This window comes from Pelophylax lessonae (assembly GCF_965119305.1).
Source record: "Pelophylax lessonae genome assembly, chromosome: 8".
NCBI classification, from domain to species: Eukaryota; Metazoa; Chordata; class Amphibia; order Anura; family Ranidae; genus Pelophylax; species Pelophylax lessonae.
The window spans coordinates 178685708-178711345 of record NC_138775.1 but is presented as its reverse complement, the minus strand read 5'-3'; the positions used below and the strand labels follow the sequence as shown (position 1 = coordinate 178711345).

The 25638-nt window shown below is 41.3% G+C and overlaps 1 protein-coding gene across 1 annotated transcript in view; it reads left to right on the top strand.

The window, feature by feature from the left end:
• The window catches only part of SLC30A7 (solute carrier family 30 member 7), an 82800-nt gene that overhangs the window by 27776 nt on the left and 29386 nt on the right, over positions 1 to 25638 (top strand). Inside the window, exons 4-8 of the mRNA XM_082265858.1 lie at positions 13129 to 13216; positions 15336 to 15468; positions 19106 to 19267; positions 20075 to 20122; positions 20659 to 20794. Of these exons, the coding sequence (XP_082121984.1) occupies positions 13129 to 13216; positions 15336 to 15468; positions 19106 to 19267; positions 20075 to 20122; positions 20659 to 20794 (567 nt within the window). The remainder of the gene's footprint in view (positions 1 to 13128; positions 13217 to 15335; positions 15469 to 19105; positions 19268 to 20074; positions 20123 to 20658; positions 20795 to 25638) is intronic.

Sequence of the window (25638 nt, the reverse complement as noted above, 5' to 3'; positions counted from 1 at the left end):
TGAAAATTTTTAACTATCACGATTTTAATTCTCTAGGATGTCTCCTTTTAGAAAACCAATTATGTTTTTGGAGTGTGTCATTTTTTTGCACATAAAAAAAAAAAAAAGCAGCAAACACTGCTCCGGCAGTGAAATGGTTAAATGTTACATTTTATATGCCCCCCCCCCAACAAGCTGACTGCCCACTCTGCAATTCCATTCCAAAGCTTCTTACCCTTTCTACAACTGCATAACCTATAAAAAAAGATTTATTTATCACCTTTCTACTCCTAATATGTGAGCTGTAAAAATTAAGGCAAAGATGTTTGTCCCTGTATTCAATACAATGCCAACTGCTACCATCTTAAATGACCTATATTTAGGCCCTGTTCGTAAAACTCTTATCTCTGAAGTCTAAAAATGTCCAATAATGGCCCCTGTTCACATATGAGGGTTTTGTCGCCTAAACCCCAAAAAGTACAGGAGCTTCTTTTTTGGCAGACTACATGCGTTTTTGTTCGACGCCAATGCCTGCATACAAACACCTGCAAAAAACGCCTGAAAATACGCTCAGGTGTGAATGGAGCCTTAGGTTGAAGCTTTTTTTTTTTTTTTGGAAGAGGTAGTTTTCGTAAGTTCTATACCACCATCACAACCTTTGCAGTGTCCAAATACAACCTGTCATCAAGTTGGGCAACACCATCTTGTGCCTTTAACTGTTTTGCTATACCAGCTGCCTCCTAAAGAGATGTTGGCACAAATTCTTGGCACTTAAATATGATTAGTGACTTTTGTTCTAAGTTGTCGTGTTTTGTCTTTGAGACAGCTATTCGGAAATCTATTCCTCCCTGGCATGGCCAGCAAAGCATATTAAACAAGACCGCAATACTTGTATATACGTTGCGGCTTTGAATTGGTTTACCAGTGTTATGGCTGAAGCTATCAGCCCTAACCCCGGTATCTTTTTCTTTAGCCGACTGCTGGCTTTCACTTTAAATGCGTTCTGAGTGGCTGGAATGCTTTTCAGAAGCTCGTCTGTATTTCTCTGGCTTACCACCGGCGTTTTTTGGTTATCTTTTGCTTAAAGCGGTTGTATCCCGCTTTTTGACACTTTTACCTACAGGTAAGCCTATAATAAGGCTTACCTGTAGGTACAAATAATATCTCCTAAACCGGCACGGTTTAGGAGATATTTACAGTGCATGCAGCCGCTCGCGCGAGCGGCGCATGCGCTCTGAAGGTCCGGGGGGACCTTCAATTAACTTGCCGGGAGCTTGCCGGAAAAATCACTCCCGCGCGCATGCGCGGGAGTGACGTCATCGCGGCTCCGGCCAATCAGCGCGCTGGAGCCGTCTCTTTCGGCCAATCAGCGCGCCGGAGCCGCCGAACCCGGAAGAGACGACGAGGGATCATGGCAGCGCCCGCATCGATGTCCGGGGGTCCGTGTCGGGGGTTCGTTTTAAGGTAAGTACTAGCTCATTATGCCTTTGTCTTGCAGGTTTTTTTTTTTTTTTTTTAATAGGGTTTACAACCGCTTTAAAGGTAAAGGAGAAATATGGGTTCTTTTCTCTCCAAAAAGAGGACCTGCCATCCTTGTTTCTACTAAAAGGGATGTTTACATTCCTTGTAATGGGGATAAAAATAAAAATCACAGGCGGTCCCCGCTTTACAAACCAGATAGGGACTGTAGGTTTGTTCTTCAGTCTAATTTGTAAGTCGGAACAGTACATTTTTTAAGTTTAGCTCTAGCCAAAAGAATAATGTTTAAGTTTTTTTGGGGTAGTATAGGGAAGGTTTAACACCCCTGTAACATTTGTTTTGCTGTCTGTGCCCCTGTGCAGAAGATTTCACCTCCCTGCCTGTGCCTGTGATAATTCAATTTTGAACATTTTTGGGTTGTTGTGGAAACAAGTATTGGTGATAAAGCTTCAGTGGAGACACCTTTCCCATGAGAACTCTTCCAGGAGTGAATTTCCCTTCCTAAGGGGAGAATCCCTCTTCCTGTTTCCCTCCGTTTGTAAGTAGGAGTCGTTTGTAAGTAGGAGTCGTTTGTAAGTAGGAGTCGTTTGTAAGTAGGAGTCGTTTGTAAGTAGGAGTCGTTTGTAAGTAGGAGTCGTTTGTAAGTAGGAGTCGTTTGTAAGTAGGAGTCGTTTGTAAGTAGGAGTCGTTTGTAAGTAGGAGTCGTTTGTAAGTTGGATGTTTGTAATCCGGGTCCGCCTGTAAAGGGACAGTGTAAAAATAAAAAGTAAAATAAATAAGGGAAAAAGTAAAGCTCCCCATCCCTCCGTGCTCGCTCGCAGAAGCAAACTCGTACATAAGACTCCTATGTAAAAGGTATTCCCACCACATGGGGGTATCACCACAAATGTTACAGCGAGATCAATAATTCTAGTGCTAGACCTCCTCTGTAATGTCGTCTAAACAAGTAACCTGTAAAAAAAAAAAAAATTGAATGCGTCGCCTAAGGCGATTTTAAAGTATCGTAGTTTGTCACCATTGTACAAGCGTTTGAAATTTTAAAGCGTAACATGTTTTCACAAAAAAATTGGGGTATATATTGTGGGTTTTGTTGGGGTGTTTTTCTTCCCTTTTTTTTATTATTTTTTTTTTTTTTATGTTTGCAAAACCACTGCACAAATATGTTACAAAAAAATTGCAACGATAGCCATTTTATTTCCTAGAGTCTCTGATAAAAAAAAAAAAAAAAAAAAGGTAGAATGTTTGGGGATTATAAGTAGTTTTCTAGCAGAAAATACTGATTTAAACTTGTAAACAAGAAGTGACAAAAAAAAAGCTTGGTTAAAACTGTTAAGAGCAGACATGTTTGGTCCACAAGAAAAATGTACTTCCTGTGTTGTTGCCATGGGAAGCTGTAATTGGAATGAATAACATCCTTCAACAGGGTATTCCTGCAAAAAAAACACATATTCACCGTTTTATCTTCCTCAAGAATGACTGTTACTCCGGTCTGACTTTGGGAAACACTGCAGTGTCATGTAGTCACTAGTATTGAAGCATTCTCCTTAATCTGCACCTCTCTGAATGTGCCTAAAACTGCCAGCTCTTGGCTACAGTGTACATGTGTATATTCCTGTAGAGAAAATTGCTGGAATGCACAGGTGTCCTCACATATTCTCTGCTAGATACAAAGATAATGAAGTGTTTAGTCCTTGTCGGAGAGCTGTTATGGAACACCCTGTGCGGAGGCCAGGTAAACACAGGCAGATAATTCAGATGAAGGTGGCAATACTCTGTGCTCCTGAGTGTAAATACCCTGCTTGGGAGATGTACAGCTTTTTGCTTCATTTAGGCCCTGTTCACACACTTGCATTTTAATGTGCATGTTAAAATATGCTAAAACGCATGGGTCATCCAAAGCAATGTTATAGATGGAGCCTTTTCACATCTCTGCTGCAGCACATTGTACTGCTTCAGGTCGTGTGTGTGTGTGTGTGTGTGTGTGTGTGTGGTTTTTTTTTTTTTTATTTTTTTTATTGGCCTTAATGGAAAAATGCATGACACCTGTAAACGCTGTAAAGGTGCATTTGAAAATTCCTAGAAATTGAAAGGTGTGGGCTAGTTCTTTTTTTGTTCTAATGTTAAAATCCAAATTGCAACAGTTATGGTGTTTGTGTGTTTAAGATTAATACATTTTTAAGGTTACAGACTGTTTGTTTTTTGATTTGTACCATAGTTCAACGTAGGCAGTAATTGGAAGGGAGCAGCCTGATGTAGTCTAATTGTGTAAATATTTGAAAAACCTTGCAGTGGAAACAGGATCTTTATACATTAGTTAGGATCCTGCTACAGTTTGCTTATCCTGTTTGGTGTATAGTGTAGGAGAATATTGAGATTTTGGCATAGTTCTCCCTTAATAAAGAAAGAATTGGGTGCATTGTAGTTAGGATACCTTTTGTATGTTTGTCCGTTTGTCACTGGAAGCCAATTTTAAACCTATTCTGTTTCCCATCACACACTATCTCTTACTTCTGCTGCTAAAGATTTTTTAATTTCAGTGGAGCTGACCCTTAAGGCTCGTACACACTTGACGAAAATCGGACGAAATATCCTCCGATTTTCTCTGTCTTCTCAGCGTTCATTACCAGTTTTAGTCGACGGTGCATAAATGTTCACGAAATTTCTCGTCCGATTTTTCTTTTTTTTGGCACATTTGTTCCTAGACTTCCAGGTTGTCAGCAACTTCAGATCATGCGCGGCCTTTCGTATCCGATTTTTCACGGACGTACTGCATACACATTAAACGAAAATCGGTCGTCTGGGGACGGACGAAAAAACTTTTGGTGTTTGTCCCTCCGTTTTTTTTTTCGTTGAAAATGTCGGCATCGGCTGCTGAAAGTTGTGTACACACTAGGCGAAAATCGGACGATTTCACATCGGGCGGGAATTTTCGGCAGATTTTCTACTAGTGTGTACCCTGCTTTACCTAGGCAGTGAGATCAGGGACTGCTGCAGAACTTCACTGCATGGCTGTGTTTTTAATGATTTGCTGAATTTTAGAGCACTGCACTAATCCGAATACCTGCAGCTCTCTGGAAGACATCAGTGTTGGAGGTACTGCAATCTGTTTGGTACAATTGTGGCGCAGGACAGTTTTTTTTTTTTTTTTTTTTTTTTTGAATAGAATTAGCAGAAAAGAGGGTCCATATAATTTTGATTATGGGTTTAATAAAAGTCTCATTATTCAGACACAGTGGCTCCTAAAATGGACTTCTCCTGAGATAGTGGATATAAAAAGTCTACACATCCCTGTTAAAATGTCAGGTTTTTGTGATAGAAACAAAATGAGATAAAGATCAATCATTTCAGAACTTTCTCCACCTTTATTGTGACCTATAAACTGTACAACTAAATGTAAAAAAAAACTGAATTATTTTTTTTGGGGGGGGGGGGGGGAGTAAAAAAAAAAAAACTAATATGGTTGCAGAAGTGTGCACAACCTCTTATAACTGGGGATTTAGCTGTGTTCAAATTTAGGCAATCGCATCCAAACTCACGTTAAATAGGAGTCAGTGCACACACCTGCCATTATTTAAAGTGCCTATGATTAACTCCAAATAAAGTTCAGCTGTTCTAGTAGGTCTTTCCTGACCTTTTCGTAGTCGCATCCTACAGCCAAAAGCCATGGTCTGCAGAGGGCTTCCAAATCATCAAAGAGATTAGTTGTTAAAAGGTATCAGTCATGAGAAGGGTACAAAAGAATTTCCAAGGTATAAGCTATACCATTGAACACAGTGAAGATAGTCCTCATCAAATGGAGAAAATATGGCATAACAGTGACATTACCAAGAACTGGATGTCCCTCCAAAACAGATGAAAAGATGAGATGAAAACTGGTCAGGGAGGTTGCCAAGAGACCTACAGCAACATTAAAGGAGCTGCATGAATATCTGGCAAGTACCGGCTGTATGGTACATATGACAACAATCTCCCGTATTCTTCTTGTGTCTGGGCTATGAGGTAAAGTGGCAAGATGGAAGCCTTTGCTTAGGAAGTAAAACATTCAAGCTAAATTTTGCAAAAGCACTTCTGAAGTCTCCCAAAAGCATGTGGGAAATGTGTTCTGGTCTAATGAAACCAAAGTTGACATTTTTTGGCCATAATTCCAAAAGATCTGTTTGACGCAGAAACACTGCACATCACGAAAAGAAAATCATACCCACAGTGAAGCATGGTGGCGGCAGCAGCATCATGCTTTGGGGCTTTTTTTCTTCAGCTGGCACAGGGGCCCTTAGTCACGGTAAAGGGAATTATGAATAGTTCCAAATACCAGTCAATATTGACACAAAATCTTCAGGCTTCTGATAGAAAGCTGAACATGAATAGGAACTTCATCTTTCAGCATGAAAACGTCCGAAAGCATACATCCAAATCAACAAAGGAATGGCTTCAACTGAATAAAGTTTTGGAAAGGCCCAGCCAGAGCTGAATCCAATTGAAAATCTGTGGGGTGATCTGAAGAGGGCTGTGCACAGGAGATGCCCTCGCAGTCTGACTGATTTGGAGTGTTTTTGCAAAGAGTGGGACAATATTGCCAAGTCAAGATGTGCCATGCTGATGGACTCAAACCCAAAAAGACTGAGTGCTGTAATAAAATCAAAAGGGGCTTCAGAAAAGGGCTCTTTCAAACGGCCGCTCCGATTTCTTCTTCCGCTGCGGCACTTTTTTTCTTTTCACGGACACGGATGACACTTGTGTCATCCGCTCCGTATGTCCGCATATCATCCCATCCGTTTGCGGATGATATACGGACATAATGTAGGTCTATGGAGATTGCGGATGACACCGCTGACATCCGATTTTACATCCGTTCCGTTTTTTTAACGGAAGAAAAATGGGGTTCTGTTCTGTTCCAAAAACAGAACTGAAAGGATGCAAATCAGATGTCAGCGGATGGTCATCCGCTGACATCCGCAATCCCATTGACATGCATTATGTCCGCAAACAGATGGGGTGATATACGGAACGCCCGTGTGGAAGAGCCCTTAGTGTGCACTCCCTTAAACTTGTGCAATCCTATTTTTTATTTTTTATTTTTAACTTCCCTCCACCTAAAAGATTTCAGTTTGTTGTTTAACCGAGTTGTTCAGTTTTATTGGTCACATTAAAGGTGGAAAAAGTTCTGAAATGTTTTTTACATTACAGAAACCTGACCTTTAACAGGGGTGGGTAGACTTTTTATATCCACTGTATACACTGCTCAAAATAATTAAAGGAACACTTTTTATTCAGAGTATAGCATCAAGTCAATTAAACTTCTCTGGGATAATGATCTGGTCAGTTAAGTAGCAGAGGGGGTTGTTAATCAGTTTTTTTCTGCCTTTCCGGTAATAAATTAACAGGTGTACTGGATTGGCAACAATGTGACGACCTCCAAAACAGGAATGGTTTTGCAGGTGGAGGTCCCAGACATTTTTTTTGTCCCTACTCCCTTTTTTCTGACTGTTTTTCACGAATTTTTGCATTTGGCTAGGCTCAGTGTCCCTACTGGTAGCATGAGACAATATCTGGACCCTATAGAGCAGGAATATGCAAACTGTGGTCCTTCAGATGTTGCAGAACTACACGTCCCATGAGGCATAGCAAGACTGACAGCTACAAGCATGACGCCTAGAGGCATGATTGGATTTGTAGTTTTGCAACAGCTGGAGGGCCACCTTTTGCAAATCCTTACTATAGAGGTTGCACAGGCAGTCCAACTCTTCCCAGGATGATGCATCAATACGTGCCACTGCCAGAAGGTTCGCTGTGTCTCCCAGCACAGTCTCAAGAGCATGAAGGAGATTCCAGGAGACAGGCAGTTACTCTAGGAGAGCGGGACAGGGCCGTAGAAGGTCCTTATGCCATCGGCAGGACCGGTATTTGCGCCTTTGTGCAAGGAGGAACCGGAGGAGCACTGCTATAGCCCTACAAAATGACCTCCAGCAGGCCACTGGTGTGAATGTCTCTGATCAAACAATCAGAAACAGACTTCATGAGGGTGGCCTGAGGGCCTGACGTTCTCTAGTGGCACTGTGCTCAATGGCGGGCAATATGGAGCTTGATTGGCATTTGTCATTGAACACCAGAATTGGCACGTCTGCCACTATTGCCCTGTGCTTTTTGTAGATGAGTAGATTCACCCTGAGCACATGTGACAGACGTAAAAGGGTCTGGAGAAGCCGTGAAGAACATTATGCTGCCGTGAAGAACATTATGCTGCCTGTAACATCATTAAACCTGACCAGTTTGGTGGTGGGTCAGTGATGGTTTGGGGAGGCATATCTATGGGGGGATGTACAAACCTCTACAGGCTAGACAATGGCACCCTGAGTGACATTAGGTATTGGGGTTAAATCCTTGGACCCATTGTCAGACCCTATGCTGGTTCAGTGGGTCCTGAATTCCTCCTGGTGCATGACAATCCTTGGCCTCATGTGGCAGGAGTATGCAACCAGTTCCTGGAGAATGAAGGAATTGATGCCATTGAATGGTCTCCATGTTCACCTGACCTAGATCCCCCAATAGAACACCTCTGGGACATTATGTTTTGGTCCATCCGACACTGCCAGTTTGAACCTCAGTTTTGTTCAGGAGCTCTGTGATGCCTCTGTCCAGATCTGGGTGGAAATGCCTCAGGATACTATCTGTCATCTCATTAGGAACATGCCTCGATGTTGTCGGGCATTCATGCAAGCATGTGGGGGGGTCATACAAACTAGGGATCAACCGATATAGTTTTTTTAGCGCTGATACCGATTTTCCAGCCACCCTTCAGGCTTATAGCTGTTATTCGGTGCCAATATTCTGCATTCATGTTTTTTGTTTTTTTTTTCGTTTTTTTTTTTTTTTTGCACTGTCCATTTAATTTTATATTTTTTGATCACTTTTATTGCTGTCACAAGGAATGTAAACATCCCTTGTGACCATAATAGGCAGTGACAGGTACTCCTTTATGGAGGGATCTGGGATCTAAAAGACCCCAAACCCCTCCTCTGCACTAAAAAAAAATTCAAAACGCCAAGTTTGGCTGTTGTGAATACTGTCAATTTTTAAAATCTGGCACCCTTAAGGCTCCAGTAACCGGAAGTGATGTCATGACATTGGTTCCGGGTTACTGCATCTGAGACCCAATCAATCAGATTCCGGCTTTGTTCGGGTCTTTGGCCAGTCGGCGTACATGCCGGCTGGTCGCTTGGGCCTCCCAGTGGGACAGGAGGCCCGGGTGGGGGGGGGGGGGGGGGTGTCATTTTTTGCACTTTGATTTTCGGGGTGTCTTTGAATTCAGCCCTCTGTAGGTTGATCATTTTTCATTTGCATTATGCAAAATGAATATAATCTCCTAACAAAAGTGGATAAATTAGTGTGTGTGTGTGTCCCATAAATGCAATAAATATTTCCTGTTAAATAGATAAAATGAAAATAAACAATATGGTGCTAAAAATCAATATAATAAGTTGAAAATGTCCGTGATATTAAACTAAATGTCCGTGATCATATATTGAAAAGCAAATCCCAATCACAGTGCTCACATATCATAAGTAAAAAGATCAATTTTATTTCACGGATGATGAAAATTTCAACGTGCCACCTCCACACAGTAAGCTTGGTCAAATAAAGCCTCAAAAGATCCTTGTAGATGGTGGATGGGTTCCTTCCTCCAATATGTTGGCTCCCAGCGTGTCTGTATTAGGCTCAACAGCTCTCAAATGTAGGAAACATCCGTCCATAGTACAAGTATTGCTTAAATAGAAGCAGGAATTTTATTAAAATCTGTTTCACTCACATACGATGGGTGAGAACCCACCCAGTGGGGGGTCACAAGAGTGGAGGTGGCACGTTGAAATTATCGTCAGATCAATTTTATTTCACAGATTTTTACTAGGGATGCACCGAATAATCGGCGGCCGAACATTATTCGGCCGAAAATAGAAAAAATAGCACTTTCGGTGTTCGGCCGAATAAGTCAAAAGGCCGAATAATTTTGTGCCGAATAATAGGGCTGAACGATAGTCGATATGATATTGACTATCGTTCTGTGGCCGTAGGCGATATTTACAGGGGGAAGGGACTCGGAGGAGGACAGGAGGACTCACAGACTTCCGTGTTAGGCAGGGGAAGCCGGGACACTTCAGCGGTGAGCATACATTACATTACTCACTCGTGCACTGCAGCCCGCCCCATACATTCAGTGAGTCTTACTCTCCTCCCTAGTTTTTTCAATGGCACATTCAGGAAGCCAATCATGCCGTGATTAGCTGCACAGCGAACCAATCACGCGTGCCTGCACACCTGATTGGTTCCGCTGTGCCGCTACTTACGGCGTGATTGGCTTCCTGAATGTGCCATTGAAAAAACTAGGGAGGAGAGTAAGACTCACTGAATGTGTGGGGCGGGCTGCAGTGCACGAGTGAGTAATGTATGTATGCGGCTGTGCTCCTTTCCAGGCTCCTACTAGTCCACCTCCAGCCTCCTACTACTACCACTATGAGAGACTGTCTGTCACTGTATAATCTGATCGAGTCCACACTGACACTGACTGTCACTGAGTAATTGATGTTACCACATTAACCCTGACCTGCCCAGTGCCCTGTATCTGCAATTAAAATTTACAAGGCTGCCTGCATGCTTCCTGATTTCCATTCCCAGCATCCTTCCCAATCCCTACAGTGTCACTAACATTAACCCTATGGTACAAGGCTGCAGTGTGCACTGAATCCCATTCCCTACAGTAACATTTAGGGAGAGAGAGAGACATGAGAGGACGAGAGAGAGAGAGAGTGAGAGGATAAGAGAGAGAGAGAGAGACACGAGAGGACAAGAGAGAGGACAAAAAATTGGCAAAATAAATGGAAAAAATGCAAAACACCGCGTTCGGTATTCGGCCTTCAGCCTTCGGCCAAACATTTTATTATTATTCGGCTTCGGCCAAGAATTTCATTTCGGTGCATCCCTAATTTTTACTTATGATATGAACACTGTGATGGGGATTTGCTTTTCAATATATGATCACGGACATTTAGTTTAATATCACGGACATTTTCAACTTATTATATTGATTATTTTTAGCACTATGTGTTTTCATTTTAACTATTTAACAGGAAATATTTATTATATCCAAAAAGTGCAGCGCTAAAAACCAGTGAAAAATTAGAAATGATAAAAAAAACTCCAAAAATTATATAGAGAAAAAGATAGTGTCCAAATGAATGAGTACAGTCCCAACAGCAGGTGCAGAAATATGAGTCCATGTGCAAAGTATTAAGATTCCTTCCAGTGTCACCAAGGGTTAGTGTAAGAAAGGGACACCTCTGTGCTCAGGTATAGCAAGCAGCTTACCGGAATTCCGTGGCTGCTCAATTGAATGAGACAGCCTCTCCTTGCTAGTAATTAAACCAGTAAATCAGCAGATGTCAAACTCAAGTGCTTCAAAACTCCTCAGAAAGACAGCCTTTCCCGGTGGGTTGTTATACCAATAACGTTAATATAGGTCAGGCTTGGAACTCCTCATTTACTCCATCGAGCATAGATGCATATGTAGAAAGAAAATAGAGGCCCATAGCGTGATCCCGTAAACAATAGGCAATATTTATTAAAAAACTACTTACAATATGAAGAGACAAAAACAGGCATGTAATTGGGCTGGTCATGGATCTAACCGCGGCGTCCCGCAGGTCTCCACTTCAGCATTTGAAAGGTCAAACAGCCGGCTCCGTTGGGGGGCGTGTGGACGTTGTGTCTGGAGTTGCCAACGTTTCGTCGTCAAAAGACGTCGTCTGGGCAGAGGAAATATTTATTGCATTTATGGGATGCATATATTTATGTAAAAAATATTCTCTTTGAAATTATTCGGGTTTGTTAGGAGAATATTATATTCATTTTTTTGCACCAAAGTCAGCACATCACTAATTTTAAATACACTGATCTATTATAATACATCATATATTTTGCGCAGCACATCAATTAGTATTAACCTTACCAGAGAACAGTGCTCCCCCTGACAATACCTTTTTTTGCTTTACTCTCTGGAGCGATGGATCCATTGTTTTGCAGGCAATGACAGGGGTCCGCATCTACTTCCTGTGTCCAAGGCTGTTCATAGATGGTTCAAATCTCGGCCAGTTCAGCAGGAACCAGCCGAGATTCTAACCATTAATAAGCACCATCAACTTGGGTACAACCAGCCAGCTGGATTCGCTTGTGATTATTGCAAGCGGTTGCTATAGACGCTAGCGATAATCCCTCTCTTCTCCCGGCGTTGAGGATTTCCCCCGCCCCCCTGCCGGGAAAAGACCATTGCCTGGCAGGAGGGATTCCCCTGTCGGCACTGTACTGTGTTGTTGGGGGAATCATGCAAATTTCTTGTTGCAGGAAAAAAAGTTCTCACGGTCTTTGGCTTGCCTAATATTGTGTGCCTACTTCCACTGTGTCTGAACAATGAGATTGTTGTTGGACTTATATCCTAACAATTATGTTTAATTCCAGGTCTCATGTTACTTTAAAAAGATCATTTGAGCCAAACATTACGGATCAATGCAGCCCCTCCGTGTGCTATAATCTATGGTAGTAGCATTACCTACAAACAGTAGGTGGCGCTGTGTTCTGCAGCAGTACAGGCAACTTCAGTCAGAGAAAGCTTTGTTGTTCATTGATATAAATGACAAGAATTCTCTTAAATGGAAGAGAAGCACTCAGCTCAACTCTGAAATCCAATGTTTTCAGTTTCTACTACTTTTCACATGAATAAACTCCAGACATCCTCAAGGTCTCCACACTTTGAGTAACATAAACTGAAAAGAAGGCAATGGAGGGGGGAATCAGCCCTACTCTTCCGGCAGTAGAAGGAGGCTGCCAATACAGCACCGCTTAAGGCTCTATTCACACTTGTGTGGCTTGCCATGTGACTTTGGACACTAATGTCACATGACCAGTCAAACCCCATGTTTTTCAACAAAATCCTTTAAACATGTGTGACTAGAAAAAGGTTCCTGCACTACTTTGGTCTGACTTTCGTACGACTTGAGTGCCATAGACTGCAATGTAAACCAACCCTCAGGTCGCGTGAAAGTCCCACCTGAGTGTTGCAAATGCAACAGCTGTCGATTATCAGTGGTCAGTCGTGCAACTTTGGGGTCCTATACGTGTAAATGGAGCCTACTGTATGTAGCTAATGCTACTACAGTTTATGGCACACATAGCTGCCACATCATTTATATTTTTAAATTGTTTGCTAGGGCCAGCTTTGTCTAAAAAAATAATTTTAAAGTGACCTGGAATTCTACTTGAATGTAAACCTGTCTCTACCATAATTTGGGTCAGTGGGATTAACTTTCATAAAGGAGTATGACATGCTCACTTTGCAAAGTGAATTTTTAGCTGGTTTAGTGAACAAGGTGAAGTTAATTTAAATACACAATCGTGTGGAGGGGGTTTTGCTTGCACATGATTGGGTGATTGGAGCCAGCACAGCTTAAAATCATTCACTAAGCTAAGTGAATATTACCTTTTTGCTAAGTGAACAGTTTATACCCCTTTAGTAAATCAACGTATGGATGTATTCATCGTAAGAGTAATACTTTAACGTTAAATAGATTCTTCCTGCTTGTACCAAGTATACATCATTTCATATGCATGTCTGTGATTTTCTTACAGGTATGTCCGGGCGGAAGTCCTGGCAGGTTTTGTGAATGGTCTGTTCCTGATCTTCACAGCATTTTTCATCTTCTCAGAAGGAGTGGAGGTATGTTGAATTCAGACCAGCAGTTATTAATCTGGGGGATTTAAAGCCTAATTCTATGTCTTTAGTCGACTTTTAAACAGATGGTTTGGGCCAAGCTGGTCTAAATGAACTATTTCCTTCACTATTAGATGTTATCACTGTATGAACTGTATATAGCCTCAGCTACATACAAGATACAGCACAGTGTTCCCAGCAGTAGAATAGGGACTTCCCGTCTCGCTCCTGGAACAAAAAAAAAAACGTCAAGCCGAGCACTGCTTAGCCATTTACAGGAATCCATTTATTGGATTAGTTGAGGTGGATATCGTGATATTATCCACCGACCTCTCTACCTCAGCCAATCAGCGGAAGCCTTGTATGCGTTCAGATAAAAATTCAGTGCTTCTGTGTTCTGGGACATGGACGGGAAGTCCCTGTTCCACTGAGAAACAGTGCTGAACACTAGTCATTTTATACAGTGCGGACACCCGCTGTATATTTTGGTAAAGAAAATAGTTTGGACCAGCTTGGTCCAAACTATTTAAAGTTCACTCTAACATGGATTTGGGCTTCAAGCTGTTAACTCATGGACCTGAATGCCACAAACCTTGTATGATAATTTTACCACATGGCCTCCAAACAGGAATCGCTTCATTATTTTCAACTGTAGCTTAAAGAGGAATTCCAGTTTTCTGTGAAAAAAAAAAAGTCTGCTGCAAAAACTGTAGCTGCTGACTTTTAAAAACAGCCACTTGCCTGTCCCACGATCCAGCAATGTGCTCACCCTAGTTGGTTTCACCCGCTGTCTTCTTTCCTCAGCACTGGCATCTTCACTATGGGCACCAGTTTGTGACAGCTTGTGGGTTCATAGCCAAGTGCTCACTGCGCATGCGCGAGTAGCGCTGTGCGTTCTTAATGGTGGATGCAGTACACCAGAGGGAAAGGGAGGGAGGAGAACTTTCTCTCTGATCGCCTAGTGGGAGCGGGTACCTCTTCAAAACCTGTCACCTTCGTGCTTGACTGTAGGTATGGTTTTCTTTGGGTCATAGTCAGCATTTTCTTCCTCCAAACACAGCGGGTCGAGTTAATACCAAAGAGCTCAATGTTGGTCTCCTCTGACCACAGCACTTTCCCAATCCTTTTCTGAATCATTTAGATGTTCATTGGCATGACTGTACATGTGCCTTCTTGAGGAGGGGGACTCACTGTGTTTGGCGGAAGAAAAATGGTGGCTATGACCCTAAGAACACCATCTCTACAGTCAAGCTCGGAGGTTGAAACCTGCTTTAGGGATGTTTCTCTGCTAAAGGTACAGAGCGACTTGGACGCATTGAGGGGCCAATGGATGGGGCCATGTGTTGTAAAATCTTGGGTTAGAACCTTTTTTCCTAAGCCAGAACACTGAAGATGGGTTGTGGATGGGTCTTTTAGCATGAAAATGACCCAAAACATACCGCCATGACAACAAAGCAGTGGTTCAAGGAGAAGCACATTAAGGTCATGGAGGGGTTTAGCCAATCTCAAGACCATAATTCCATAGAAAATGTATTGAGGGAGCTGAAACTTTGAGTTGCCAAGAAACCTTAAGGATTTAGGGAAGATTTGTTAAAGAGTGGACCAAAATCCCTCCGGAGATGTGTGCAAACCTGGTCCCGAACTAGAAGTAACTTCTTACCCTTGTGCTTGCCAACAAGGGATTCTCCACCATGTACGAAGTTCTGTTTTGCTTGGGCATCAAATACTTATTTTACTCGCTGAACTGCAACTTAATTTAAAGCATTTGTTTTATGTGTTGTTTTTTTTTTTTTTTTGTTTTTTATTCTGTCTCTATCAGTTAATAATATACCTATGATAAAAATTATAGACCCTTCATAAGGGGGGAAAGTTACAAAATCTGCAGGGGATCAAATAATTTCCCCACTGTATGCAGAGGAAGGTCCTCCTAATGTCTTATGGTCTGAAGACATCTGAAAAAAAGTAAAGTTTGGAGCCTGGAATTGGGCTTTAGATGGGAATCCACAAAATACTTTATTGTGCTGCTCTTTAAAACTCTTTTTGATTCAGTAAACCTTTTTTCAGCTTTGTTCTACTGCCCTGTATTTTTTTAGGTGTATAAATGTCTTGTTCTGTTTTTGTTTAGCGAGCTTTGGACACCCCAGAAGTCCATCATGAAAGGCTGCTTCCAGTGTCCGTCCTTGGATTCTTAGTAAATCTCGTTGGCATATTTGTGTTCCAACATGGTGGAAATCACCATGGCCATTCACACGAAGGAGGTAAAAATGTATAAAATATTTAACACCACTTGTTTTACAGTGTGGTGCTAAAATTTGTTTGAAAACCCAACATTGGAAACGAAGGAAGGTGGCAGAGAGTAGAAAAAATGGGTAGATTTATTCTAAACTCTTTTTAGAAGTAAGTTTTATTTTTGTGCCAGAATACTGAAAGGAAAGAGACATAATGCGCAAATGTTAAAGGATAAGTTCACCTTATAAGAATAGAAAAATAAATACACATCTTTTTGCAGGGAAAAAAAATGTGCATTTACTATAGTATTGCATAGTGATCAGCACATCGCTGATGCCATGCAGGTCTCCTGCAGACTGTCAGTGTAAGCTGTCTGCCTGTACATCATATGGGCAAGCAGTTTTACACAGACAAGAAGAATCAACAAACTACCACAGTGCTCAACAGCACCCTGGTAGGTCATTGATGACTACAAGCCGACAGCTGTAAAGACTGTAGTTGAAGTCCATTCATTCACTAAACACGGGGAGATTTGCTAAAACTGGAGCACCCAGAATCTGGTGCAGCTGTGCATGGTAGCCAATCAGCTTCTAACTGCAGCTTGTTCAATAAAACCTGAAATGCTATGGAGAGCTGAACCCAATTTTTGCACTCCCCAGCTTTAGTAAATTAACCCCACAGTGAATGGATGATGCGCACGGAGCCCCGCACAGCTCATTCATCTTTTTTTTAATTTTTTTTTCGGTTGTGGCAGCGAGCGGGGGCAGAAGATCACCCACCCTGCTTGCTGCCAAAACGGGGGATCGGTAGCTGGTACATTTGCAACAAGTTACACCCTGAATATCGGTGTAACATGTTACAAAATGTGAACTTATCCTTTAAAGGAGTGGAGGGGGGTATGTGCACAAAAGGCTGTTTTCATTTACACATACATGGGTCTAATTTCAAAATATTCTTTCGAAAATCAGAAATTTTGTGGGTTTTGTGATCCAAAGGTGCCACCATTGATTTGGAAATTCGACTAACCAAGTTTTCAATTTCACCTTCATATTGCTACAAAAAAAATTTTCGTGGCTGGGAATTTTTTCTTTCTGGGAATTTTTTATTTTCTTGCAATCCATGTGCATTTATTTTTCAATTATATTTCTTGCACGATTCTCGCATCATTGATTAGAAAATCGTTCATTTTTCAAAAAATTTCTAACATTCCCGATCACTCAAATTCAATGACTGCTCGAAAATCGGCCGTTGTTGCAGCCAACGAATGGTGCGAAATTCAGATGAAAATTCTTGGAGAAGATTTTCGGAAGAAAATTCTTTGAAAATCAATCCATGTATGGCCAGCCTTCGTCTTATGACTAAGGACTGTAGCGTGAAATGCGTCAAGACACTTTTGATCACTGTTAGTACTGAGGCATGTGTGAACGAACCCTATGTGTTTTAAGTGCCATTTATTCAGCACTTTTAATGCCTCATAACAGCCCTTCAACGCCTGCCATGAATATTACAATGGGCACCACAGAATGCTGTTTACACATGGGTGGTAGTGTTGTGTTAAAAAATAAGCAACATGTTGCTTTTGAGGCATAGATGCTTGTCAGCCGCCTCTTGATTTCAATGGTGATGCTCTGTAACTGCTTCTTAACAGCACCTATAGCATTTATAGAATGTTGGTTAAGCATTTATAAAGTGTTAGCTGGGCACTGGGGAAGAGATATCCTAGAATGTTATGGGAAATAATAGAGCATTAGAACTGAACATCTCCAGCTTTTTCCTGCTTGTACAGAGCACCATTTGCTTCTGTGTGCTGACAAAAGCATCAAGCCAGCCAACAGTACTGAGGGTGCCAGGTAGGAGTGGAGGCCCTGAGCATTATTACCAGTGGCAAAGCGATCTGTGATCAGGCGAGTCTCATGTACTAATCAAAAACACAGTGAAAATATCAGCGCAAAAAATGGTGTAACATATATAAAATGTGCAAAAATATTATGAGAAGTTATCAATTAGAATAAATGTGCCACAAAAATGATAAATGCAAGCAATATTATGTGAAAAAATATGCAAAAAATATATATGCACAAATATTAATGTGTGTTTAACTAAATCAATATTAGTGACTGGCAGCATCCACCAACTGTGTCCACACTACACAATAAGAATAAAGAAAATCAAACAGTGTTGCGCCAAATCTATACAGTAACACAATAATATTCAAAGTGAAAAATAATGTGCTTCAAGGTGAAAAATAGAGTCCAAAAAATCAGGTGAAAAAAGTCTTCAGTACTTCACACCACAGTGACTGTGCTCACCAACCCTTCACCAATAAATGGGGCCTCTCACCTCACTTTTAGACCCCTGCATCACCAAGGGTCTAAATAAGCTTGTTCCCTCTAATGGGGTATACATGAGATGGTAACATCAATGGGTATGTATGGAAGATTACTCCGATCTGGATTGGTCCAATACATGCATAGAGAGATAAATATACAAATCTAGTGCTCTCCATATGGTTAAATAATCCAGGTATTTATTAAATTGCACTTACATGAATGAATGATCAAAACAGCATAAAAGAATTGGTTGCAAACAATCCAAGACGCTCGTCTCGAGGGGAAGTGACGTCAGGCATGCAGGCTCCGCCCCTATACACGTTACTCTAGTCCATAAGCATTGACCCCTACCGAGGAAGTCAATGCTTACGGGCTGACATAACGCGTATAGGGGGCAGAGCCTGCATGCCTGACGTCGCATCCCCTCGAGACGCTCTGCAGGGAGTGCGCAGGCCGCTCATTGCCAAAAGGATGTCATTGTACGCCCTCCTGGCAATTCAGGTCCACGCTGTAGCAGTCATTTAGCTATAGCGCGGACGTCAAGTAGTTAAATAATTCATTACAATTTAACTAAACCCATTTGATTTTAGTTGACTAAAATACTACTAAAACTAAAATTGTTCAGATGATTAAAATACAACGAAAATTAAAATGTCACTTTAGTCCAAAGACTGTAACTAAAACAAAATCGAAATTTTACGTCAAAATTAACACTGCACTTGTGTACTGCATTTTAAAGCTATAAGATGAGGAGCTTTGTTGCAAGGTGACTTCCTTAGCGGCAGTAGCTTTTCTTTTTATGAAATGGTGTAGGTTAAACCTACCTCTGTTTGCCTATAGGTAAGCCTATATTTAGGCTTACCTATAGGTACTGTAAATATCTCCTAAACTTGCACCATTTTGGCGATATCTACTGTATACTGCGCCGATGATGTCATCGGCGCATGCACTCTGAAGGAACGGCCGCCTGTGTCGTGACCAGCGGCTCCCAGTCACACAGCTGGTGTTCGCGGGGACGACGAGGGCTTAGTTTGCAATTAAGTGTCACATAACGTGCTAGTATGGGATGCATACTGGCACATTATGGTTTTACTTTGCAGGTAAGGAAAAAAAAAAAAAAGAGCTTACTTCCTCGTTATGTATGAAATGATAAGTTCAGTTTACAATTAAATAGGATGATGAATTTCTTACCCATTTGATTTAAGGTGGTGTTTTTGACTTTTTATCATTGTTATGGATCGATAACAGCTGTGTCTTTATGGATTATGAATTGAAGGTGTGAAAGAATATAACCAATGCATATCTCCCTTTTTTTTTTTTTTTTTTTTTTTTCTAGGCCACGGACACAGCCATTCGTCATTTAATGGCTCCCTAAGCCATGGACATAGCCATAGTGGGGGACATGGGCATAGTCATGATCACAGCCATGGAAGTGATCATGGGCATGGACATGAGCATGGACATAGCCATAAACATGGGCACCAATTTGGCTCTTGTGGTACGTTTTTAAATAAGCCTCCTGACTTTTGGGCTGCGTTTTAGTTATCAGTTTAAGGTAGTACTGAGCAAACTTAAAGAATAAGTTCACCTTCAGGAACATGTTACAGGTTTCAATCCTGAAGCTGCTCCCAGATCCCAGCACTCCCTGTGACAGCAGGTTGGGGATCTTCGCCACCTTCCTGCTGTCACCATTTGAAAACAGTGCAGCTATGTGGGGGCTCTACCCACCCAGCTGTATAATTGATTCAAAGAGCTCTGTGAATGAATGAACTATCTAGGTACATTTTGTGGCTGTTGGGTTGTAGTTCTCAATGAACTACCAGGGCAAGGTTGAGCGCTAATTGTAGTAACTTGAGTCTTCCTAAAGTTGCCTTCACCCCTACAATGTATAATGTTCGGACAGACAGCTTACACTGACAGTCTGTAGGAGTCCTGCATGGCACCTGCCATCTGCTGATCATGGGTGCAATGCTTTCTAGGCTCCTACCCAAAAAAAAGTAAATGCATGTTTTTTTACCTAGAAAAAAAAAGTGTATGTGTATATGTGTGTATATGTATATGTATATGTGTATATGTATATGTATATATATATATATATATATATATATATATATATATATTTATAGTGTGTGTGTGTGTGTGTGTATATATGTAATCATCCTTGAATGTATTCTCCTATTTGCATGTAGGTTAGTTTGAGTCATGCCTCACTATACAAGTATTACTACACAAGTTGACTGATGTGCTTACCTTTTTTAAGATACAGATGTGACTAATATACAAACGTGTATTTTTCCAATTCCAGATGAACCTCCCGAGGAGACTAAAGGGTCTAACAAGCAGATTTTAGAAGGTATGTGTTAGCATTACCCTCCTGTGATTTGTTGCATCATTTTAGCACAGACATGCCAAACTACACAAGGTTTAAATGTAAAAGTTTTGGTACCAACAGTTATTTCCTGAGCCTTGGTAGGGAAACAAGGTTGAGTGAGGCTAAACAGAGGGAATTGGAAATAATAAAACAAAGAGCCGTGTTAGCAAAATAAGTCTGCTAACTGCCTGAATGTGAGGTTCCACATTTCACCATACCTATTCTATAATTTGTGTTGCCAGCAGATGGCAGAAAAGCCCTAGTATTATTGAAATAGTATTTCTGATGAAAGGGTAAAGTGTTTTGGGTATGAATTCTGCATATCTCAACAATTAAAATTGTCATTGGTCACAGTAGAGATTATTTAAATTCTTTCCATTGCACGCTTCTTAGTTATAGAACAAATATTCACACCGTAATTTGTAAATGTTGCAGCTTGTTAGTGGTGAAAAGCACCTTTTTATAGTATCACAGAATAAAGTCCAACTTTTGTTAAACTTTTTTTATTTTTTTTTTAGGTGTATTTTTGCACATTGTTGCAGACACTCTGGGCAGCGTAGGGGTGATTATCTCTACACTTCTAATGCAGCACTATGGGTGGATGATTGCAGACCCGATTTGCTCCATGCTTATTGCCTTGCTCATTTTCGTCAGGTGAGTGCAAGAAAGTATATTCATCTTCGTTCTTTGAAGATCTAAAAAGGCTTGCACCTTTTTGTGTAATACTGTGAAAGTATTAGACTGTGCATAATATATACTACTTTAGAGTTTTACTATTTCTTCTTGGATTACCTCACTGACAACCCGCCCCCAGGAAAGTAGTAAGCACTCTATAATTCAGTTATGCATTTATTAAATAAATATATATAATATTGCATGTGTGTGTTGGCACCCACTTCAATGCATTTTAAACTAGATTGCGTATTGTCATATGCTCCTTTTACGTTTTGGGTTCCTGTTCACACAGCATGCCTTAAAAAATGTTCTAGTTGCATTTTTGGAGCAGGATTATACACAGGACTATATAAGCAGCTTAAATATTTTAATAAATATTACACTTTAGGGATGGTGTTTAAAAAAAAAAAAAAAAAAAAAGCACAATAAAGCTGGCCATGCGCTGTGTAAATTTCAACTGGGTATTGATGAACTGAATGAAATGTGCATAGTGGGTGGCCCTGCCAGCCCTTTCTCACCTGACGTACTTGGATTGAAACAGCAAAGGAGCCAAGCAGAAAATTGTCAGTTGATCCGAAGCTACTTCCAGTCAGATGTAACTTTTTGTTCAGGTATTCTGACAGCGACGGTCAGATCACAATAGCCCAGCAGCGCAATTCCTCCATATGGGCTGTATAGGAATGGGGGACTTTGTAGGACTTCTTTTTTTTTTTTTTTTTTTTTTGCCTGCAGGCTGAGTAAGAGAAATATATCCATGTATGGCCAGCCTAATATACAATGTACCACCTACGCCTTTATCTTTAACAGCTTGGACAGTTTGTTGTAATACAGTGTTTGCAACTGATAATAAAGACCCGGCAGCACAGTACATACAAGAACCTACTTCCCCAGCCCCCTTCTTAACACTACATAGAACGGAAAAGCTTGGTTAAAAAAAAATGTATATAATTTTTTAGCAAATAAAAGGTAAGCAGCCATTTTAAATATTTACAGATATGCTCTGTAAATGGGATCATGTAACCAAATAGAATGTAGTAATCCCAATTTGACTGCAGAGGTAGAAATACACTTTAAGAGAACAAAGCGCAGGGTGAGGCACATTGCCTTTTAATGTCTTGGGGCTCTTTCACGCGGACGTTCCGTATGTCTGTATTTCATCCCATCTGTTTGCGGGTGATATACGGACATAATGCTTGTCAATGGGATTGCGGATGTCAGCGGATGACCATCCGCTGACATCCGATTTGTGCCCTTTCAGTTCTGTTCCGTTTTTTGGAATGGAACAGAACCCTATTTTTCCTCCGTTAAAAAAACGGAACGGATGCAAAATCTGATGTCAGCGGTGTCATCCGCTGACATCCGCAATCCCCATAGATTAACATTATGTCCATATATCATCCGCAAACGGATGGGATGATATGCGGACATACGGAGCGGATGACACAAATGTCATCCGTGTCCGTGAAAAAAAAAAAAGTGCCGCAGCGGAGATAAACTGAGCGGCCGTGTGAAAGAGCCCTTATTCAACTTCCACTGCATTTCATGCTATCTGACAGGAAAAGTTGGTAGTTTTTTTATTTTTTCCTTGACAACCTGCTTTTTACTTTTGTGGGTTACATTGTATGTAACGAACGGTTTTGTACATTACAACTGTAACAGCCCAGTAAAACGTTACTGCACAAGGATGACCCCGTCAGTGTGCTTTTGCACACTTTTAGGCAGAACTTTAGTCGTGATTTTGTTCTGTAGATACCCATTGGAAAAGTGAGTACTAGTCTAAAGATTTGGAGGTGTTGAAGGATCTTTGCAACTTCTCTCAGCAGGTGGCAGTCCTCAATGGCACAGAAAGCAGTACTGTCATGGTAGTACAGTTTTGTTTAACTACTCATGGAGTGCAGGGTGTCATGGTGACGCCTCCTCAGGGTTGGTCCATGCGTCATTCATCTCTAAAGAATGAGGCCATTTTGTAAAATAATTACTGCAGGAGACCATACCAGAATGCGGTGGAATCCAACAGGCCCAGTTGTAGAATTCCTTTCCTATCTGACTTTATATTATAGCTGTACCAGGACTGAATTTACCACTTTACTACAGGGCACTTTCACCCCGTTCCATGCCCAGGACAATTTTCAGCTTTCAGTTCTGTAGCAATTTGAATGACAATTGCGCGGTCATGCAAGACTGTACCCAAACTAGACTGTTATTTTGTTCACACAAATGGAGCTTTCTGTTGGTGCCATTAAATCATCACTGGGTTTTTTATTTTTTTCTCTATAATAATGGAAAGACTAAATTTTGCTTTGTTTTTTATGTAAAATTTTGCCAATTATCTTCATGAATTTAGGCCAAAATGTAAAAAATGTGAAAGGTGAAAATAACCATAATCAGTGTATTATATTTAGTCTGTAGAAAAGATTCCACAAACTAAGGTATTAATCAGAAAAATGGTCAAGTACTGAAGGCCTGTCTCATTTCGTGTGGTCCAAAAATGTCAGGATAGTACAAATATCCCCCAAATTACCCCTTTTTGGAAAGTAGACCATCCAAGGTATTTAGTAAGAGGTATGGCGAAATTTTTGAAGTTGTAATTTTTTGTCATGTTTTTTGGAAAATGAAGAAACCAGAGCAGTACAGCGTCCTATAACGGGTGTGGCGGTTATCAGGGACACTGATGACATTACGAAAAAAAAAGGCACATTGTTTGCATATAGCCGTGCATAACATTGCTATATGCAAGCATTTTACTGAATAAAATTGATTCATTCAGTTTGGTTTGTTGTGATTTGCTAAGATTTGGTCAGAGCTAATCACTTGGTACAGATGGGCTGTGATTGGCCCTCTCTCTGTACCATGTTTTCACACTAACCAATCACAGCTAGTAACACAATTGTATACAATGGGTGGCTTAAAAGGAAGCCATCCGTAGTTTACAACTGTCTTGTGACCTGCTGTGATTGGTTACTGCTGTCACATGGTCCCAACAGCAGGACAGTACAGTGTTCAGTCATCATCTGTGTCCGGTAGACATTGCCAGTGACAGATTGCACGGCCCCGCGATCTGGGAGGACATCCTATAACCTCCACCTGGATAAACGAGAGGTTACCACTGGCGTCATCTTGCCATAGGCTGGGCGGTAACTAGGTAAATTAGTAAATTGAATTCCACTGAAGAAGGGGGCGCGTGATTTGTGAAACGCTATTCTAGCAGGCACTTGTAGCTAAAATGAAGCTTTAGGGTCCTTTCACACGGGCGATCCGATCCGCCTGTCAGTTTTTCAGGCGGACCTGATGGGATGCTTCATGGATCCCTATGGGGCAGCGGATGTTAGCGGTGACATGTCCGCTGACACCCACTGCTATCCGATCCTATCCGTGAAATTCGGACGGATGGAAACCCTATTTTCCATCCGTCTGGCGGATCGGATGAAAACGGACAGGTGGTCCGTTCTCATCTGATCTCCCCATAGAGGACAACGGGGATCTGTCAGCTCCGTCTGCGCACACAGAGCGGGGACGGAGCTGTCATCCGCCTGCTCAGTGGGAATCGGCGGATCGATCCACCCGCAGAGCAGAACGGACAGTATGTTTGTTCATTGTGTTGCTTTTTAGTTGTTTAGAATATTTTTTCACTATATTGTGCATTTATTTTATTGAACTCCTGGCATATTAATTCGGTTATGTATTTCTTAAAAAATGCTTAAAGTGGAGCCTGGGACCATTCAGAAAGTGCAGTGCGACTTGCACATGCGCAGTAGGAAACAGGCTGTGAAACCGCAAGGCTTCACTTGCTGTTTCTATTACTACAGATGCCTGCCCCTGAAGCCGATTGACGAATCAGCTAGGGGTGCCTACATTGAGGGATCCCTGGACAGGTAAGTGTACTTTATTAAAAGTAGGCAACTACAGTATTTGTATTTTTTTTTTTTTTTTTTTTATATTCCTAGTTTAAGCTGGAGTGGCTGCTCCTTCACTGGTAGGAAGACAACTAAGCTGTGCGCATGTGTATATATGTATGTACACTATATTGTCAAAAGTATTGGCCTTTTACACACACACAAACCTTACTGGCATCCCGGTCTTGATTCATAGGGTAAAGGCCTGGGGGAATAAAATAATTGCTGTAAATTTTGTGTCACCCGGTATATTTGCACAGCGGTTTATCAGAGTTAAATTTTCAGAAACAAATACAGTTAAATTTTAGCGTGCACAAACACAATATCTGGTGAGACCTTGGATTGCAGGCATAATTAGTTCCGGAAACATGCTTGTAATCCAAAGCACTTGTATATCAATGCGAATTTCCCCATAAGAAATAGTGGAAACTCAGGTGATTCGTTACACAACCATTCATTCAGAAGTCCTTCAGTTTAAGTTCAATCGCATTATAGATCTAGATCAGGGGTACTCAAATTTAAACTTGAAGGGTCCACTTACCAATTTTCCATTCAGTCCGAGGTCCGGAAAAGTGAACGTTAAATTCCAAATACAGAACGCCAACAACAAAAAAAGGCATTCCCCAAAACTTTTGAACTACTATACACAAAAAATGATATGGAGGTAGATCTTAGTGGGGCCCTAATACAATGCTGAACCCTCCCCCTAATACAATGCTGACCCCCCTCCCACTAATACAATGCTGTCCCCCCCCCCCCCAGCCCTCTACTCCTAATACAATGCTGTTACCCCCTGGCCCCCTCCCCCCTAATACAATGCGGTTACCCCCTGGCCCCCTCCCCCTAATACAATGCTGACCCCCTCCCACTAATACAATGCTGCCCCCCCCCCCAGCCCTCTACTCCTAATACAATGCTTTTACCCCGGCC